General features: G+C 42.1%; 1 protein-coding gene across 3 annotated transcripts; it reads left to right on the forward strand.

Annotated features, from left to right (window-relative positions):
- The first annotated feature begins 1377 nt into the window (after nucleotides 1–1377).
- On the forward strand, nucleotides 1378–20749 carry LOC134575395 (protransforming growth factor alpha-like). Of its 3 annotated transcripts, none has more exons than XM_063434693.1 (7): nucleotides 1378–1416; nucleotides 4859–4913; nucleotides 17835–17882; nucleotides 18201–18318; nucleotides 19281–19430; nucleotides 19777–19832; nucleotides 20296–20749. In XM_063434693.1, exons 2-7 carry the CDS (start codon nucleotides 4868–4870, stop codon nucleotides 20385–20387), a joined length of 510 nt encoding a protein of 169 aa, XP_063290763.1. In that variant the 5' UTR covers nucleotides 1378–1416; nucleotides 4859–4867; the 3' UTR covers nucleotides 20388–20749. The 3 variants fall into 3 exon arrangements, with proteins under 3 accessions (XP_063290763.1, XP_063290764.1, XP_063290765.1); XM_063434694.1 differs by lacking the exon at nucleotides 1378–1416 and adding an exon at nucleotides 1480–1531; XM_063434695.1 differs by lacking the exons at nucleotides 1378–1416; nucleotides 17835–17882 and adding an exon at nucleotides 1481–1531.
- Nucleotides 20750–21374: the final 625 nt, after the last annotated feature.

The raw sequence follows: 21374 nt of genomic DNA on the forward strand, positions 1-21374 counted from the left end.
GTCACACAATAACATGGTTATTAACTAAAGTGAGAATTCAAAGACAATTTTGAAATTCAAGGTAAAAATAGCCAAACTGGAAACATTCTCCAAATTCGCTATGATTCCAGTTTGGCTGCTTTGGCCTTAAATTTGAAATTCATGTTGAATTCTTACTTTAGGTCAGGGGTTCCCAACCCGTGATACGCATACTTCCAGGGGTACAATTCAGTGCCCCCTGGGGTAAGCAAAAATAATTTGGTAATGGCGGTTCTGCGTGCTGGGAACCGCGAGTCCATCTTATTTGAATAAACAGTAATAATTACCTGCCAGGGTTAACTCCACCTCTAGTGGCTGTCTGCGAACAGTCCCAATGCGAGCGTGGCTATCACCGCACATGCGCATTATGTCCCCCTGCTGACATCAACATGTCTGCCGACGTAATACTTGCGCTGGAATCAGATAGGTGACAGAGGAGGGGGTGGGGGCATGAGTGATGTTCAGGGAGCGCAATTTTGGAACTCCCTGCCTCTGACATTAAGACTTGAGAATGATCTACTGAAGTTTCGCCGGAGCTTAAAAACAGTTTTATTTGCTCAGGCGTATGGGATGACATGAAACTTTTAACCTGGTTCAAATGCATGTGATTAGAATGCTGTTGTTTGCTGGATATTGTTTTGTCTGTTTTATTGCTGGTATGCGCATCGAGACCCTATGGGTAATAAGACTGCGTTTCTTAAGAATTTTTAATAAATAAATAAATAAATAAGGGAGGGGGGCACCATAGGAAATTATAGTGCCAGGAAAACAATTTTGATTTCCTGGCGCTATAGTTTCCCTTTAAATGTGAAATTCACTTCCAGCTCACTTTGAATTCTCACTTCAGTGAATAACGCTGTGTATGTTTTAAGCTGATGGGCATCATATGAGACGTCCGTCCTGTAATATCTTGTGTATATATATATATGAGCAGTAGGTGAAATCAGTTGACTGAGGTAGTTTCTGTGAAATTCCTCATGAATTAGACATGCTTTATAGCAGCACAGCATGGAGTTGTGATATTTGTCTAGTAAAACATGGTGGGTATAGCAATCCTATGGGCCTTGTCCATAGTGTGGCAAATCGAAAATAGCAACAGTTAGGCTAAAATAGCTGAATTGGAAAAATGATCCAACTTCACTTTAATCACTGCTTGGCTATTTTAGTCTACATTTTGCCATTCTAATTTTTTTCGCTGAAGTTCAGCGTTTATTGAATAATATTTTTAAGCGCCTCCCTCAGTCTTTAGACACAAACTCTGCACCTCTGGGTTAAATAATTTTGCTTCTAATTAGCTAACTGTGGTTGTACTATGGTATTGAGTTAATTACAGGCTTATATAATTAGTCTAATTGTAGGGAAGCCCCTCTTTAACAAGCAAGAGGACCCAATAAGCAGGTATTTGATGTGTGCTCTGATTTTTAAATAGGTAATGGAATTGAACTGCAAAATGGTTCTCGAGGGATAAAGGCTGTTTCTAGATTGTTGGAATGCATTGAGACATTTCTACTTTGTGGGTAGACAAAGCTGTATACCTAGCACTATAGCTCCCTCTGCCAATAAAGGGTGTTTATTTACCTCCGTAACCCAGCACTGATATCACTTGGTGCTAGGTTGCTGTGCTCTGCCTTCTTTATTGTCAGCTGATGGGCATGGGGGGTGCTAATGTGCCCCATAGGAAAGCACTGTGCCCTAAAGTCACCTAGCAAGCAGGAAGTGCCTCTAGTGGCTGTCTTATTATTGCAATGTAAGGACTAAGTGTGACAGGGACACTGCATCCATACCCCTTCAATTAACTAAAGTTGTCTGGGTGCTTATAGTGTCCCATTACTTTACACTGCATTCAATGGGCACTATTCTAAATTAACCTTGTTATAAGGGCTGTCAGACAACTGGTCCTGTTAATGGTTTGTTTAGCTCATTGGAGCTAAACTCAAGAGGCAGCAATTGTCTGAGCAGCAGCTGTGCAAAGATTTCCCATTGAGCTTCAATAGGTGGAATTAGAAGAGGACTTGCAAATGCTGCAGATAATAGACCTTTTGCAAACTGTTTTTAGATCTAACTCCAATGAAAAAAAATGCAAAATTCAATGCATGTCTGTTTTTGTTAGGGGTATATTTACTAAATGGTTGTCTTGTTTTTAGTTTTGTTTTTAACTTGGGCAGAGGAGTGGCCTCATAAAAACGGTTCTAAAATTATTTGATTTAGTATACTAAAATTCCATTTGATGACTGGCACTATTATTCACTAAACTCAAAATTAAAATAGCCAAACTGTGATGTGGCTGTTTGAGATTTTTGTTTTTCCAAATGAGCTGTGTTAGCCTTAATTGTACTATTCAGATTTTTCTGCTGCATGGGTGCCTGAGGATCATTGTCAAACCATGGGATGATGCCATTGAACTCCTGTCACCATACCCATGATCGTGCGTGAAGTGGTGGTTATGGTGCTTGAAGTGTCTCTTTAAGATGTCAAGTGGTTAAAGGAACACTATAGTGTTAAGAATACAAACCTGTATTCTTGATGCTATAGTTCTAAAACCGCCATTTAGACTTCTCGCCCTGGTTAAAAATGTGATTTACTCACTTTTATATTCCAGCGCAACGCAGGTCTTGTAGCAGCTGGCTCCGTCCCCCCTTTTGCCTGCTTGGCTGAAATCAGACTCCATGGGAAAACATTGGAAAGCTATGATGCATGCCCGGCAAAACATTCCTCTGCACTAATCAGCATCTCCTCTTGGAGATGCATTGAATCAATGCACCTCTATGAGGAATGTTCAGCATCTCCGTGCAAAGCATGGAGACGCTGAACGACAGTGCTGCATACGGTGCAGCACTGACCCAAGAAGCATCTCCAGTGGTCATCTGAGTGACTGTCACTAGAGGTGTATCTAGGCAATAATGTAAACACTGCCTTTTCTATGAAAAGGCAGTGTTTACATTACAGTGGCTGCAGGGACTCTCTATACTCACCAGAACAACTACATTAAAGGGATACTATAGTGCCAGAAATACAAAGCTGTATTCCTGGCACTATAGCTTCCTCTGCCATCCCCCTCCCTCGCGACCCCCCACCACGGTTAATAAAGTACGCATTAGGCCTCCCCATAGGAAAGTATTAAATCAATGTTTTCCTATGGGGAAATAGCTGACCAGAAGTATATGAACATTCAGGAAGCTCCTCTAGTGGCTGTCTGGTAAACATTGCAGTTTCTCTCATTGCAGCACTAAGTGCAATAGGGACGCTGTACCCAGACCACTTCAATGAGCTTATAGTGTCCCATTCTGGTGACTGTATTGTCACTTTAATATTTTTAAATGTCCCTGAGTTTAATTATTGGGAGAGACTAGTATAGAAACTTGCTTTATATTCTCCCAGGCTAATAAATAATTAATGTCCGTGTACAGCACTCTAATTGAGCAAATAATACTTAGCTGCTGAATAATGCTTTGTAAACCGACATTTTTGCCTCGGGAAAGTTTAAGATGAATTATGCATACGTCTGAGGTCTGTTCAATATTCGATGAGCAAGCCTACTTGGTAACAGGTGCTGGAATAAGGCAGAAATAAACGTAGACTGGAATAAAGTGGCTTGCCTGAGATCATTTCCTATGATTTACAGGTTTCACGGTGTTACAAAAGACCCAATTGTTTAGTTAATGTGAACCTTTGTTTAAATACAATGTCTTCTAGACTGTAACTGTTTATTGCAAAGCCAGAGTCCCAGCCAGCACTATACACAGAACAGGTTTAGCAATCATTCTGGTGACCTCACATGGCCATGAAACATATAATTAGTAGCTGACGTATCCTCTTAATGGGACACTAACAATTGTCTTGTGGAAATGCCATTGTGGACAACTGGTTAAATGTCTGAAGCTTTGTATTGTTAAGTATGGTATCCCTGTGTCTTTTGCCTACATGCTATGTGAGAATCGGCACATCTACATTTTTCTTAGAAGTATTAATATGATAACGGATTCCCTAGGGTCTATAAGAATGTCCGTATTTGTAAGGGCTAAAAAATAAAATGAATGTAGGAATTCACACCACTGGCTTTACCCTGCAAGATCTGTCCTCAGTGGGCTAACATCAGATAATGGGCACCCCTGCTCTAGTCCATCTTGTCATTTAGCCTCTGTGCTGGAGCTGCAAGCATACAATTACGGCTCTCCTGTGCTCCTTATTGAGCTGTAATACAGATCATTGAGAATTGGGAAGGCAGGTGTGTGCTGGGACATCATGCCGTTTACTCAGCTCTGGGGGTGAACGTAAGCGGAAGGAAACATTTACTGGTTTCTATTGATATTGGCACTTGTATAAACTGTCAACAAACTCCAGACACAACTCACTTCAACAAGCTGAATTGTTTTGTGTTCCTTTTAAAGACCAACATGACTACATCCTAATCTAGTGGATGCATGTGACAGCTACAGGAAATGAACTCTATCTGTGGAGGATCTTGCAGGATCCCCCATAGAATTCAATGCTATACTCACGCGTGCGAGCAAGTACAGCAGTGATGTTGGCTCCTGGCCCTAAAGAAGATTGGCCTGAGGAAGATGGCCACGACCGCAAGGGACAGGTTTAGGTAAGTAAATCTCACTTTTACCTCCCCCACCGGACCACCAGTGATGATGTCACCTTTGGGGGTCTTTGTGAATTCTGCAAAGTCATCAGACGGTGACAGTGCGGCTTTAATAGCTACAATCTATTCCTCGGTGAAGTTACTGAGCAGGATTTATACAGTTGGCTAATCATCCAATGAGGGAACTAATCTTGGACAGGGTGGATGCTCGCAAACAAACTTCTCTCAAACCATTTTCCTTTTCTCTTCCAGGTTCCATCTATGTATACTTGCATGATGTTTAGCCAACTCGTTTTAGTTCTTGCAGGTAAGGTATGACTATTCCCATTTTTATTTTCAATTTTATATAGGGCAAAATAATTTGTTCCTGGTGCCAAAATATTTCTGCACCTCACAATTGTTGGAAAATGTCAGTAGTAGCAGATTATCTGTGAACCACAAGAATAATCAAACATTGCAATATTTCTTTTTGCCCAGGGATTAACATTGGCTTAGGATGCACGCAACTTTAAACCTTCACAAGATTAAAGAGAGACAATCGGCACTACGACTGCTTCATTTCATCAAAGTGGTTATAGTGCCTGAATATCCCTGGCACCATCCCTCTAGTCAGTGTTAAATGGCTTTCGAATGGTTTAACAATGAATGAGCATCCCCTGCTGCCCACAGTCCAGCTCCAACTGGAGGTATGGCTAAGGCAGCGATTACACCCTCCCTTATTTGTACTAGCAACGGATAGCCGCGATAGGCTGAGAGCGGTAAGCTAAAATTCTGATAGTTGCTTCTCAGGCTGATGCTATAATACAGGGGTGTCCAAAAGGTAGATCCCCAGTTGTTGTAGAACTACATCCCCCATGGTGCTTTGCATGTATTTAGAATGACAAAGCATCATGGAAGCTGTGGTTTTTAAAACAGCTGGCGATCTACCTTTTGGGCACCTCTGCTCTAATGCTTCCTCATTAACACCAGCAGGACAGGGGACACTTAAAGGAACACTGTAGTGTTCGGAATATATATCTGTATGAATTAAAGTGCATACAGTGTCCCTTTTAAACATTAAACCATTCAAAAAGATTTAACACTGAATAGAGTATGGTGCCAGGGGACCTCAGGCACTATAACCACCTCGATGAGGGCTTAAAATTTCCACTTGCCCACTAGCTAGTCGTGTCATGGATAGCCAGGCTTGCATTGGCATATATGGCAAATTCTATGCTAAATGTTATGGAGAGTTTTCATATTTGGGGCTAATCCAGCCTTGTGTGATTATATATTTATTTTTTATTTTTTTATTTTTTTATACTTTCTTATGCAAGTTCCCTCAAAGCTTGAATTTCATTCACTGGAGATGCAATTCAGTGATTGAAGATTATCAACAAACAGAGAAAACCCCATTGTTGTAATTTGAGATACACATTCGGTCTATAAAGCTAAGTGATGGAACTCTGTGTTAAGGTTCTTTCAAGGTTATTTACTACAGTGAGAATTCAAAGTGAATTTCAGCTGAACTGAAAGCATAGTCGATTTCAAATATTTTTACCTTAACCCCTTAAGGACCAAACTTCTGTTATAAAATGGAATCATGACATGTCACACATGTCATGTGTCCTTAAGGGGTTAAATTTGAAATTCTCACTTTAGTTAAAAAACAAAAAAACAGTCCCTGGTTGGCACACTGCTATGGCTTTTAATGCGAAGTTTAAATTGCTATTCTTGGTTGGATCATCATAACCCTTATGTACGGCTGTATAGGTATTGAGCCTTCTCAAAGGGACATGGATCAAAATATAATTTTCTTTCATATTCTCACCATGGAAGCCAGCCTTCATATATTTTCTCTATTTGAAATATTCTCTCCATATCTTCTCATATCGATCCTATTGATCTTGTATCCCCCTGTCCTTTATTTCATGTATGCCTTCTTTATCTCCTATTCTGTCCATATCCTCTCTCTCCCATTTATCTTATTACCCTACTGCAGATTAATGTCATCATTCATGTCTGCCCATTGTCCTGTATACCAGGAGTAGGCAACCTTAAGCACTTCAGATGTTGTGGACTAAATATCCCCTGATGTTTTGCTAGCATTCTAGTTCTAAGTGCATTATGGGAGATGCAGTTCATAACATCTGCCGAAGCCTGCCTACCCCTGCTTATATGCCTTTCTTTTTATTTGTTCCTATATACTTTATATCCCACCTTTATTTTCAGTTTGTCCTTTTCAAATATACAGGTGATACTCAAAAAATTTGAATATTGTGCAAAAATTTATTTCAGTAATGCAACGTAAAAGGGGAAACTAATATATGAGATAGACGCATTACATGCAAAGCAAAATAGTTCAAGCCGTGATTTGTCAGAAGTGCGATGATTATGGCTTACAGCTCATGAAAACCCCAAATCCACAATCTCGGTAAATTAGAATATTGTGAAAAGGTGCAATATTCTTGGCTCACAGTGTCCCTCTCTAATCAGCTAAGTAAGCCATAACACCTGCAAAGGGTTTCTGAGCCTTTAAATGGTCTCTCAGTCTGGTTCACTAGGAATCACAATCATGGGGAAGTCTGCTGACCTGACAGTTATGCAGAAAACCATCATTGACAGAGGGAAAGCCTCAAAAGGTAATTGCGAAGGAAGTTGGATGCTCCCAAAGTGCTGTATCAAAGCACATTAATAGAAAGTTATGTGGAAGGGAAAAGTGTGGGGAAAAAAAGGTGCACAAGCAGCAGGGATGACCGCAGCCTGGAGAGGATTGTCAGGAAAAGGCCATTCAAAAGTGTTGGGGACTTTCACAAGGAGTGGACTGAGGCTGGAGTCAGTGCATTAAGAGCCTTCACACACAGACGGATCCTGGACATGGGCTTCAGATGTCATATTCCTCTTGTCAAGCCGCTCCTGAACAACAAACAACGTCAGAAACGTCTTACCTGGCTTGTTGCTCAGTGGTCTTTTCTGATTAGAGCAACTTTTGCATCTCATTTGGAAACCAAGGACTCAGAGCCTGGAGGAAGAATGGATAGACACAAGATGCTTGCAGTCCAGTGTGAAGTTTCCACAGTCTGTGTTGATTTGGGGAGCCATGTCATCTGCTGGTGTTGGTCCACTGTACTTCATTAAGTCCAGGGTCAACGCAGCCGTCTACCAGGAGATTTTGGAGCACTTAATGCTTCCTTCCACAGACGAGCTTTATGGGGATGCGGACTTCATTTTCCAGCAGGACTTGGAACCTGCCCACACTGCCAAAAGCACCAAAGCCTGGTTCAATGACCGTAGGATTACTGTGCTTGATTGGCCAGCAAACTCGCCTGACCTGAACCCCATAGAGAATCTATGGGGCATTGCCAAGAGAAAGATGAGAGATGAGACCGAACAATGCAGAAGGCCGCTATTGAAGCCCCATAGATGGGAGCCACTGTTGGCTCACTCGACCCTTGAAATTAATGTTTTCTCCACTGCTGTTTAAATGACACACCTGTTGATGTAAGGATATGACATCCAACCTCATATTCTCACACTGTATTGATTTACCCTTCACAACCCTCATGCACTGTAAGGTAGTAATGACAGCAAGTGCCAAGAGGCACACAGCTCCCCACCGCTTCTGTACAGTGAAAAGAGAATATATTGCGTGGACCTTTACCAGTGTGAGTAGAACGGTCAGTGATTACTGCGGGCAGTCATTATTATATAGGGCGTACAGACTGGCTGGCCTATTGACAAATTCCACCGCTGCATCACTTCTGATGAATAGAAATTTAGGGGACCGCAAACTTAATTGTGGGGTTCTGGGGGGTTTACAGACATCTGGGGCTATTAGCTCCTACAGCCAAACCCTAGCAATGATTCGGTGCAAAGTGCATCCATTGAAGGCATATTTTATACTTGCCACAACTGCTCACCCAGTAAAGTGAGAGAGGCAATGTTGTCCTCAGAAAAATGACAAAGCTTTCAAATGAATTAGCAGTCTTTATCTACTTGTGCTCAGTTGTTTGGAAATTATGATGGCCACTTCTAGTAAACACGTTTCCTGACATCCAGCATATGCACAATGCCTGTTCAACACAGGCACCCTTCTATCAATGTGTATATCATGCTAGCTTAGCAATGCACATTACATTTAAGGCTCACACAGTCTCCACCTTTGCTTTACCCTGCAGATAGACCATTCTCTCCCTCTGTAGCGATGCAAAGGCACTGTAAATGTAACCTCTCCTTCCAGACCCTTAGCAGCCTTGTACGCAAGTTGTTCTGACAAACCGTATTATTATATAGGGATACTTTTTTGTTGTTGTTGTCCAGTCCACAATGTTTTGTATAGTACAGATACTTGGTGGTCAGACCTTTCCCTATCAGGTGACCTTTTTCAGAATCTGCATTCACGAAAAAGTGCCATCAGGTTCTTTACACACACACATATTTTTATCAAAAACGTAATAAGAGCAAATAAGAAGTAGGTATGTAAGGTCCCTGTATGGGACATAGTAATGTGAAAAATCGGTTGAAGTGAGCAATCCGTTTTCCTGGCACTGGAGGGTCCCTCTCCCTCCCACCCAGCAATCCCCGGTTACTGAAGGGGTGAAAACCCCTTCAGTCACTTACCTGAGGCAGCGACGATGTCCCTCACCGCTGTCTCCTCCTCCGCGACGCTCCTCCTCTCCATTGCGTCGGCCGGTGGGCGAGACTGATCCCGCCCACCGGCCGAGGAGACCTAATGCGCATGCTCGTCAATGCCGCGCATGCGCATTAGCGCTCCCCATAGGAAAGCATTAATATATCATTTCAATGCTTTCCTATGGGGATTTGAGCGACGCTGGAGGTCCTCACACAGCGTGAGGACGTCCAGCGATGCTCTAGCACAGGTTTCCTGTGCTATGGACCAGGAAGTGACCTCTAGTGGCTGTCTAATAGACAGCCACTAGAGGTGGAGTTAACCCCGCAAGGTAATTATTGCAGTTTATAAAAAACTGCAATAATTACACTTGCAGGGTTAGGAGTAGTGGGAGTTGGCACCCAGACCACTCCAATGGGCAGAAGTGGTCTGGGCGCCTGGAGTGTCCCTTTAAGCTAAAGTTGTTCAGGTGACTATAGTGTCCCTTTAAGAAGGGAAATCAAGCCCCTCCCACAACTACAGCCTTACTATATGTGACCACTTCTTCCACCTTCAATGTGTAAAAAATTGCATTTCTGTTTCAAGGTAAAGATAATGAACACAATATAATCTAGACAACTTTTTATCCCCCTCAATATTTATGAAAGGGTGAATGAATAAAACCTGTGTACATTTTAGATTTCTTTAGCTTTAATTTTTATGTATTCTTACATAATATTCTCACACACAATTACTTTATCCTCTGTTTAAACTCGCTATTCCTATTAAGTTTCAAATAAAGATTGTGCGGTGTTTGTGATGAATAGAACGTGGCAGTGGAAAGGTTAACTGTCAGACTGAGCATCTGCTGAGTGGCAAAAGTAAGTTAGAAAACCATCAGCTCTAGCCCTGACCGTAAATGGGTGTGTATAATCTCATTAAAAGGAGGAAAACCAGAACTACATAGTGCTGAGATTTTAGACAGATGGCAATACAACATTGATCATTCGGATATCTTTCAGACTACACGGTTTCAATTATCTTTTTGGCTTTGTTGCGAAATAAATGTTTAATGTTGTGCATCCTTTTTAAATGAAACCTAGAGGATGGCCTTAACTTTAAATTTTCTTTGTTCTGTGCATTTTCATTATTATTTTTAGCATTTATAAACTTATTCTGCAACACTTTAAAATATTATAAAGGGGAAATTTAACAATAAATGAAACCATTGCATTGTTGATGATGACCCTGCTCAAATGAACGGACAGTCATATTTGAACAAATCCTTCACCCTGTTAATTCCATTAAAGTCGGCTTTTAAAGAGTCCGTACACTTTTTTTTATAGAGAAAACCTTAAAGTATATATACCTAACCCTGATGCTAACCCTTCTGAAGTCAGAATTCTACTTTTAAAGGGAAACAAATGACACCTTTAAATACATTGAAAATCACTGATAACTTGTGTCAATGTTGTGGTTTTGGTTTTGTTCTTCTAAACCTTATATTCTAGATTTAGCAAATGACATCCGAATCTAGTTCAGACACAGTCAGGACACACTTTACAAATGAAGGGGAGAAACCGAAAGTCTATCGCTGGGTGTCCGGTGATTGGCTGAGAATGTCAGTCATAGAGATGAGGTTGTTATGTAGCTCAGAGTATATGCTTTTTCTATGCGGACTGTCGTTGTCAAGTGTCCTTTGCACGTGTCAGAGAGCGAAGATGGTGGAACCTAGATGCATATTAAATAGGTGTGGTTTTCCACATTTTATTTACTTATTTTTTTACTTCCCAAAACAGTTGTTAAACATATTAAACATCATGGTTAATGTAATTTCCCCTTTAAGTAGATCTGTCTTCTAGAAAAAGTAGTGTAGTTTAAAGACACCACCAACAGCCTTATAATCTGCTCATTCTCACCACCAACCACATTAACCCAATACCACCATCATAACCTCAATGAACACATTATATATTCGCCACTAAGAGCCCCTAAGCGATATCACCAGGGCCACCATTAGAATTCTTGAAGCTCTTTGCAAACACACTGGGTGCTGACACTCTTCCAGAGAGAAATCCACACACAGACATGCATTCCAGACTTACTGACATGCACACTGCACCCAGACGCACTTGCATGAACACTGCTATACACAATGTCAGACACACATGCAGAGTCCATCATGGGCAGACATAGGATGTGTATTTCTGTGGACCATCTGTGTGTGAACGTGAGGGTATATTTCTGTGGATACCAGAGGACAAAAGACAAACCTATGGTGGTGATTTGTAGGCTGCCTGTTTGTGTGTGTGTGTGAAGATTGCTTTTGGTATTGCGCAATTGTAGGGATGCTGCTGATAGTGTTGCATGTCTGTGGGGATACTGAATATGTAATGTTTGTGATGGTGTGTGTAGAGGGTTGTTTGCTGTGGTGGATAGGGGCAGTGGTAGGGAGGGGAGGAATCGGGGGGCAGTAGTGTGTAAGAAATAAATATATATATATGCCTGACATTCTCCCATCCCTCTTGCTTACTTTTGCCCTGGTAGTCCTCTGTGGTCCTTTGAACAGCATAACTGGTCTGCTCCTCCAGATGGCGCAGACCACGTCGACACATCCACCCAACATCGGCATACTATAATGCGGAACAGCAGTGAATTTGGTAAAAGTAGGCAGACTAGTGAAGGGAATTGTGTGACTGTTTCTGCCCAAAGTTGCAGATCCACCTGTTACGGGAGCAGATCTGCCCAAATAATAAACTGGTCAGCCTGGCTTGAATAAACGACAGGGTGCCTGCCAATCATACAGGTGAACCCACTAAGGGTGGACCATGCAAGAAAAGCACTAGTTCTGCACTCTCTGGAAGGTGCTAGTGCCCTGAGCGTCGTGCAAGCATGTCTAATGATTTACTTGCACTACTTGTTTGAACACCAGGGAACAAAGTCACGAAAGGACTACATTGGGACTGTTGGGAGGCCAGAACTCTGTAATGAATCAGAGCATTGCCTTGGTAACACACAGCAACACTCTGATCCATTCCAGGGAGCTATCAACTTGGTCTTTACCCACCGAAGATGCAGACCTCAAGCTCCCTGGGGCTCCCAAGCATTAGGGTACAGTTTAGTGCAGAGTTTCTGAGAGTTTAGTCCCCAGTCTTGTGGGGCCTTAGGCTGTTGCTTAACACCTCCTTATTTGAAGGATCCCTAAAAGGTCAGGAACACAAACCTGTATTCCTGACCCTATAGGCGTAAAACCACTATCTAGCCCCCCTGGTCACCCCTTGCCTCACTAAATATAGTAAAATCTTGTGAAGTTATCAGTGAAGTTATCACTAGGCTGTAATGTAAACCCTGCAATGTCCCTGTTTACAGCAAAAAGCCTGAAGGGAATGATTCTACTCACCAGAAAAAAAATATCAATAAGCTGTAGTTATTCTGGTGACTATAGTGTCCCTTTAAGGTTCTTAAACATGACTTACCTGCAGTGTAACTACACCTTTTGTGTGTGCAGTATAAATGTAAGGTAGATTTTGTGGATTGGTACTGTTTAGAGTGGGGAAAGAAAGAACAATTGTAGATTATGCTAACGTAGTGCACCTATAATCTTAATTTTAGTAATGACAGGAGGCGAATATTTTACATATCTTTCTTTACTGTAAACTTCAGCAGCAAAGATCAATCATAAAGTTTAAACCAATCAGAATAAATGACACAAGTATGACCCCGCCTCTTCCTTTCTTTTGTGTGAGAAGAACAGTTCAGTAGTCAACAGAATCCTTCCCGACAGATTGAAAAGTATGCTTGAGCCACTCCGAATAGCCAAAAGATGGATGGTTCACACTGAAAAGAACAGAAAACAAGTGATAGACAAGCGTAACGGCAAGTTGCCAACGTAAACACCTACATTGAATTGAATATGTATATATCTATAACGACTGTAAAATAAAGCAAATTCACACAATATTTACTATATAACCCACTCATAGAGTATAACCCAGAATGTCTAAGGAAAAGACACAACCACATAGAAGCGACAGAGGCAAGAAGGGTGGGAAAATAGTTGCCTCCTGTCATTAATAAAATTAAGATTATAGGCACACTACGTTAGCATAATCAACAATTTTACCACATGACAGGAGGCTTCATATTTTGCATTTTAAATGCTAAGGGAGTAAAGTAGAAGAAGCATAGAAGTTAGTCTAATGTGAAAGACACAAGTTTCTTCCCGTGACCAATCGGTGCAAAGCATAATGTCAGTCAACTAGGCGCCCAACGAGAAGGCTTGCAACGACTACGTGCCCCTAATCGAATGAGCCCCAAAGCACGAATCTATGCCAGCTAATGACAAAAGCATCTCACCCATCTTACAAGCTTCGCAGAAGAGATCAGTTTATGTGAGTGTACATACGAAAAAAAGTCGTCCAGACTGAGCCCGGTGCAGAGAAGAAGTAACCTCCACATACTGAAACAACGTCTTAACCATGCAAATCCGGGGGACCCAGGTAAAATGGGTAAAAAATAAATAAAATAAAAATGAAGTAGTTAGTCTAGTCTGACGCGAAATAGAAAAAGAAACCCCTACTGTCGAGAAGAAGATGCCGTCGACATCTAAGGCCCGAACGTCTGAAACACAACAAAAAGGAGACCATACAAGTAAAAGGGTCAATTTAGCAGAGAGTTGGTGAAGAGACAACAGGTTATCCAACCAATCCCTCATGAATCAAAGGACCACTTCTACGTCCCAGAACCGAGAATATATCGGAGTGGGTGGACATGATAATTGGATACCACTAAACAGACGAGCAGGTTTTGCCCTATCGGCAAACCAAAAACTGGAATATGTGCATCAGAAATGTCCGAACGATAAAAGTTAAAGGAACGATATGAACTACCTAGGGTGAATAGTTGCTTCCGGAAACTCAGTACGACTGGTAGAGGTGTTGTAAAGGGATTAGGATCCATCTCCACACACCAGCTATTACACTTGTTCCAGGCAGCAAGGTAATTGCATCAAGTGCCGGGAGCCCACGAGTCCCACAATAGGTCTTCAGTGGCCTGCGATAGGCCATTGACATTCCAAGATCCCCTGAAACAACCCAAGCCACTATTTCTAGATGATCCTTGAGGATGAGAGGATGTGCTTCCCCCATGGGGTTGGAGAGTAGAAACAGAAAACTTCGTAAGAAGTGGATGGTGATAGGACAGTTCCAACAGGTCTGGGAACAATGCTTGGCTTGGCCACGATGTTGCAATCAGTAGCGGTGAGATCCTCGGTCCACGCAGTTGGTGTAGAACTCTCACCGACATGGAGAAAGGTGGGAAAGCATACGCCTCTAGGGAAGACCATTCCTGTAGGAATGCGTCCACCGCTTCACAGTCCGGGTCAGGGAGCCAACTAAAGAACCGTGGAAGTTGGCAATTGGTCCTTGATGTAAAAAGGTCTATCACTAGAGGTCCCCTGCATTCATTCAGGCTCAAAAATATTTTGGAATGCAGAATCCAGTTGCTGTTGTCTCTCCAGTGGCGGGAATACCAATCCACTGTTAGATTGGACGTGCCCAGTAAGTATTCCGCCCTCAGTTATGTTGTGAGACAGGCAAAAGGTGTAAGTGTCCTTTGTTGCCTCCGCAAGTGCTTGGGATTGTGCTCTGTCCAGCATGTTGATGTACTGGACTGCCGAGATGTTGCCCATGTGGAGTAGTACGCAACAATCTGACATAGTTTTTGCCAAGCTGCGTATTGCAAACGAGCCTGCGATCAGTTCCAGACAGTTGATATGCAGCCCCATTCCCTCTGCTGACCATGGACCCCCGGTGGAGAAGTCCGCATAGTGTGCGCCCCAGCCCCACAGGCTGGCATCCGACTCTAACATGAAATCCAGCGAGGGACCAATAAGGCTTGACCTCTCTGCCAACCAGCCCTCTCAAAAACATCTCTTGGTGGAGCACAGCGGAACACTTTCCCCATCGAAGCTTGGGCCTTGTTCAAGGTAGTGAAGAGTGAGACGTGCTTTTTAAGCCCGTGGATGAAGGCCTCACCGAACAGGAGACCATTGCTGAAGGGCAAGTTCTTTTATAGTCCTGTCCATCAGCATGGCGACAATCTGGAGTAATACAGTTCTGCGCCTTTTGGTACACAAGGTAGCATTGGAGTTGCCTAGCTGGCAGATGCTGCGCAGTGCCCACTCCTGAATGGTCTACGAGTCCACTAGTGGACGAACTTGTCCAGATGAGAAGGCTGAAACCACTCCAAGGTTGTCATATGGTCTTTAGATCAAATATGAGACATCATTGGGTGTCTAGGAACAGCCAGTCATTCTCTTGAGCGGCCTGAATGTCACCGTGATGGAAGGATCCCCTTATATATGATTCCTTAACATATTTCGGCTCTGTGGTTAGAAGGTCCAGCCCTTCATCTTCACCACCAGATGCAGAGTATTCTGCCCGCCATGCGTCCAAGATGTCTAGGCCAGCAGCACCGAAGTCATTTTCCCCCCCTGAGGATATCACAGGCGGTGGTGGTTCTGACACCGCTTGTCGTTTAGGGTGCTTAGCCTTAGTAGTATTCTTGTCCTAGTGGGCAAGGGTGTAATGTCTTTCCTGTGGCGTTTGACCACGGTTGGTGCATCAGTGTTGGAGACATCTGAGCCTACCATGTCATCATCACATGGAGGCGGCATGCCCACGGCTTGTGAAGAGACCTCAGGAGGAGGTTGCGTGAGGACTTTTGGAGAGTGCCTTCTCCATTGATGCTGCTACTGCAGCTTGTATCATGGACTGGAAGTCCTGTGGTTGGGTAGGGAGTCACTCAAGTCGGAGTGTATAGTCTTTCTCACAGCTGTACCCGATAGTCTGCACAAACAGGCACCAGAAAAGTTCCATTGTATACACTGTATACCACCCTCTTGTAAATGGGTATCATTCGGTGATGGTTCGATGGTATAAAGTATATAATTGAAGTAAGCACCTCCATCTTAAATCCTGGATACAGTAGGTGGTGTGAACCACCGAGGTATACACGTAACAGTGCTTTTAATTGATTATTATTAGGACTCACCACCCACAGCCGGTTGAAACAAGCGGCTAATATATGCATGGGGTTGATACCCTTAATATGGGGAAGACCCTGGAAGTCTCCATTAGTAAAGGGGGGTTCGCCCCTATAGAATACCATAAGGCCCGCATGAACCTCCTAATGGCTACATATAAGCTTCGAATTGACAATGCGGCTTCTGCGCAAGCCATATGACTGCATAGCACAATTTTATCTGTCATTGACAAAATAAAGAATTATAAAAAAAAAAGAATGCCATAAGGCACATGGCCCAGATAAGAAGATATATGGAGGCTCTTGCAGATCAGAGGACAAGAAATTAGTGGCCTGACAGGGAGTTCCCTAGTCAGTACACTCGGGGTCACACTGTGTAAATCAATGTCACCAACCACTGAGACACGATAAGTAGGTAGGGTGTGCCGGTTCACCCGTCACTGCCGGTCGTTCTGAGCGGCTTGTATGTCAGGGGATGACACCCTGAATTAGGGGGAGGTGCTGAAAACCTCCAGAGGCAACGGGTTAACCCGATGCACCCAGTAAGGCTGGGTAGGTACCAAGATATGTCAGATCACAGTCCGTTATGACCATATATGGGCAATCGCTTGGAGAGGGTTAATGGTACCAAGAGAGGGGTGTACCCCTATGTGGTTCCTTTCCGTGTGGTGTAAGGGGATAAATGGGGCACACCCCTGTGTGCAGTAGTTCAGATTGCACAGGCAAGGCACATTAAATATATATTAAATCCTCACAACTGTAATTGCAGTGAATGCAATAATGGTTATTTATAAAATCATAAATTGTAGAAGCACCTGGTGAGTAGGTGAAATCCTGCAGGGTCCTGTGAGCAGGTAGTTAAATTCTGTTCAGTCAGAGGCCCTGGACAGTACGTATCTAGCTCTGTGAAACAGCGAGATGGCCGCTGTGAATCTCGCGGCAAAACGAGATCCAAAATGGCTGCTGTGCGCGAGGACCAAGCAGGAACAACTCCTGCGGTTCCAGCGAATGGCAAAAAACTAACCAAGGTACCCCTCTACCCCCTAAACCCGGCCCAGTGTGCAACAGCGGTAGAAAATCCGAGAGGGAGCTAGGTCTAAACCAAAAGGCAGCTCCTTACAGGATTAATAACCGAAACAGACACAAATGTAAAATAGGGAATTAAATAAAATAAAAAGCCATTCACTCAATAAGAGGGTAGGACAGCTAGGGAAGGTAAGAATAAGTAGTATAGATAAGCAGAATATAGTCACAAAGGTCAAACAGTATAAATATACAGAGAGAGCAAATACTCTGACCTGTTGCAGCTGAAGCAGCAAAGAAAGAGGAAGAGGCGGGGTCATACTGCCTGCTACATACTTGTCATTTATTCTGATTGGTTTAAACTTTATGATTGATCTTTGCTGCTGAAGTTTACAGTAAAGAAAGAGATGCAAAATATGAAGCCTCATGTTATGTGATAAAATTGGCAGAAATGTTCAATTGAAATTCACGGTGAATGCTCAACCAATATGATTTGCTCCGTAATACCCATGAATAATCTAGATTTCCTATGTATGCGTTTACAGAAGATGTATTTTTTTCTGTTCCATTAAGGAATTGCTGCAAGTTTGGGTCATAACATCAGTATAGGACTAACAAACAGTAAGTAACTGGAGCATATCATTAGTGTTGTTTCACAGAAGTGGTGAGAGGTAATATAGGCTATTGTATGATCACAGATTACACCTGGGGTTTCATAAAAGGAATTCTATTTGTCTGGCCTTCTAATTCTACAACTTCCTCTACGATCGTATTGGTCTTTATTCTATTCCTTGCATTCGAGTAAAGTTATCTAGCTGTGCATAAGGTGACCTGCGAAGCCACTTGGCAACTTAAACTTTGCAAAGCTCCTGCTATTTTGTTGACTGTGCCACTATTAAAGGAAACACTTTGCTTCCATTTTTTTTCTTTCTTTCCCAGCCTCTCTTACAGTGAAGGCACCTCCCCAAATGTTTGCAGACTGCCCTGAAAAATTCAGAGACTACTGTACTCATGGCACCTGTAGGTTCCTGGTGTCTGAGTGGGAAGCTTCTTGCATGTGAGTGTATTTTCATAGCACGACACAAACAAAGAGTCTTACAAGATTGGTGTCCAAGTATGTTTGCTCTGTTTTCTGTTGACCCAGAGACGTTCAGGTTCCTACGTCCATTCTGGGACCTCTCACTTCTCATTACGTCTACTGGTTTCCATGATTTGATATAAAGGCTTACAAACTAGCAAGGCCTGACCTATATCTGTCTAGCTTTGTCCCCAGTTGTTTTTAGTGTTTTAATTTAAAAATCCCACCAGTTGCTTTTTATGGTAGTCACCCTTGGGACAGGGGGGGCACCTAAAGCAAAATCTAGTCAAAATTAAGCTTTTTAAATAATTTGAGCAATGTTGAAATGAAGCAATATTGGTATGAGGGCAGCATCGTTCTAGCTCTGTCAATGAGACCTGTGCACCAGAACCACTATCATTTATTTTGTTTAGGGTGAAAGGACAAAGAGATGTAGTGGTTATAGTGCATATAGTACCCATTTAATAAAGGCTCCATTTTAAATGCCCCACCTGTTGTCTCGGCTTAGGGCTAGTGGATACTTGATGTTAGCAGAGAAAGATTAGGATCCCACAGGCCTGGGGGCAGGTTACCGGTTTACTCTTCACATAGGGAGTGTGAATGGATCCAATTCATGGTTCCAGGCTACAACATCTGTGCCCTAGGTGGGTGCCTAAGGCTGCCGTCTAGTTGGGCAAAGCTTGCTGGGAACTACCAGCAGAAGTGCACAGCATCTTGAAGGCTGGTATGATCTGAGGTGGGATTATAGTATGAGGATAATTACTGTACCCAAACCATTACAGTGCTTTGTACAAGTTTGTAAAAGGCCCACATCCGACTCAGCAGGGGGTCCTAAAAAAAAGTAATTTTCTAGTAACACCGTACATGTCAGACATTGAATTGTGTTTTATGACAATAATATCCTACTCATAGAGTAACCATGGCTTTTTTCCTTATTGAAGATGTCTCACAGGTTATTTTGGCAGCCGTTGTCAGTATTTGGACTTCTTGCAGGTAATGACCGTAGACCCTCGAACCTTCACTATGGTGGCACTGGCAGTTTCATTCTTGGTTTTACTGACTGTGACCGGCAGCGCATGCATTAGCATATAGTAAGTCTCTTGCAATTCTCAACCATACAAATCAAGCATTTCAGTATATAAATATAAACAAAATAGGCTATGTTGTAGTGAAATTCTGTTGTGTAAGATGTAAATATAACAATTCTGAGTCTTCTAAAAGCATCCCTTTTTCTAGCTACTCAATAAGCTTGAATTCACCCTTGTGCTGGTGTTCCTCAGTTAGTTGAGATGGCGAGTAGATGCTTATGTGTTATTAATGCATTGAAAATGAAGAAAACCCTACTGTATGTGTGAGACTTTACATGTGAAGAAGCAACCCTTCCGTTTATTTATACATGGATTGCACTATAATGGCTTATTTGTGTGTCTTGTTTAGCGTATGCAGAAGGAGAAGTAACAGGATGGCACTTCTGAACAGTATGGATTCTCAAGGTTTGTTTTTATTAGAGCAATGTCTGATTCCAACATGGGGGTGATACCAAGGTGCCAGTCATCTTTTCTTCCACTTTCATTGGTTCCACACACTGTAATACATGGAGTCCTTTTCAATTAAAAATGACATTCTTTTTAAAGTGCCATTAGTATAATATATATGTCAGTGTGGTTAGGAGTACCAGCCTTCAAGTTATAATGGACTGAAATTTCTAGGATTCTCATCCAGGTGCTGCACATACAGATTGCTACCACCATGACCACTTGTAAAAAGCTGAAGTGGTTATTGTGGTTTGAGTAACCCATCATATTCTTCTTGGCTCTAAAGCTAAATTTAGCCATTATAATCAATTGATTAGCCTCGAATTTAAAAATAATCCGTAAAATAGATATACGCTATATCTCGGTATTTTAAATCTCTTCGTCACCAATAATTCCAATAAATGTTCTTTGCTTTCTGCAGTAAATCTCACGCGCTATGCCAACAGGAAACCCTGCATATCCTACATAGAGCCAACTGATCTAGAAGAGGTGTGTGTTACGGAGGGCACATGATCTGACACCAGGATCTAAGTCTCATCCTGATCCTGGCTTACAAACTGTAAAGTCTATATACACCAAATATGTGACGGAATCGAAGGTTTGCGGTAACTGGAATATTAGAAAAACAGTGTCCTGTCCTGCTTATTTCGTACTGCAAATGGAATCTTTTGTTGTAGCTGCGTGGAATCTTGCTGAAGAAAGTGACGGAGTGGGAAAACATGCACACACAAAAAAAACTTTCCTTTTTTCTTTTTTATTTATGTGATTGTATTAAATATTTTATGCGTATTTTAAAGCTACACTTAGCTAATTTCTAAGTGTGTAGTATGGAATCTATGAATGATCAGGTATAATGTTTTTCGTTTTTTTTAATACCAGCCTTACAAAATAGAAACGCGTCCAGTAAATGGCGGTTTGCGTTGTATTGCCAGTTAAAAAATAAAAAATAAAAATACAATATACGAAGTACGATATGTTAGTTTGTTGGAAAATTGTAATTTAGCTCTTGATTTGTATGTTTAAATGTTTTAACTTATTAAATAAAAACTTTTTATTAAACGTCTGTTCTTGCATCTCTCTGTTCCATATGGAACATGACCTATTGACTGCATTATTCAATACAGTGTGAATAGGCAGGAATTGAAAGTTACATAGCTGAAAAGAGACTTGTGTCCATCAAGTTCAGCCTTCCTCACGTATGAAGTTGAATTTATGATGTTCACAATAGTTTTCTATTCCTCTACTTTGGCCTGAAATTTGGAAGCCTGACAACTCCCGGAATAATGCTTTTAATTTCAGCCTGTCATCGTGTGCAGCCCGCTGTTGGTAGAATTGTGACGCAGCCTTGAATAAGATATGTGGGTGTTTTGGTTTGTTTTTCCATCAGATAGCAGATTGAGTTACACCATACTGAACTACAGGTTATGGAATGGACCCAGGGTTGGTGCAAGGATTTCTGCCACCCTAGGCAAAGATCCATTTTGCTGCCCCCCTCATGAA

The sequence above is a fragment of the Pelobates fuscus genome, chromosome 10 (assembly GCF_036172605.1).
Source record: "Pelobates fuscus isolate aPelFus1 chromosome 10, aPelFus1.pri, whole genome shotgun sequence".
NCBI lineage: Eukaryota > Metazoa > Chordata > Amphibia > Anura > Pelobatidae > Pelobates > Pelobates fuscus.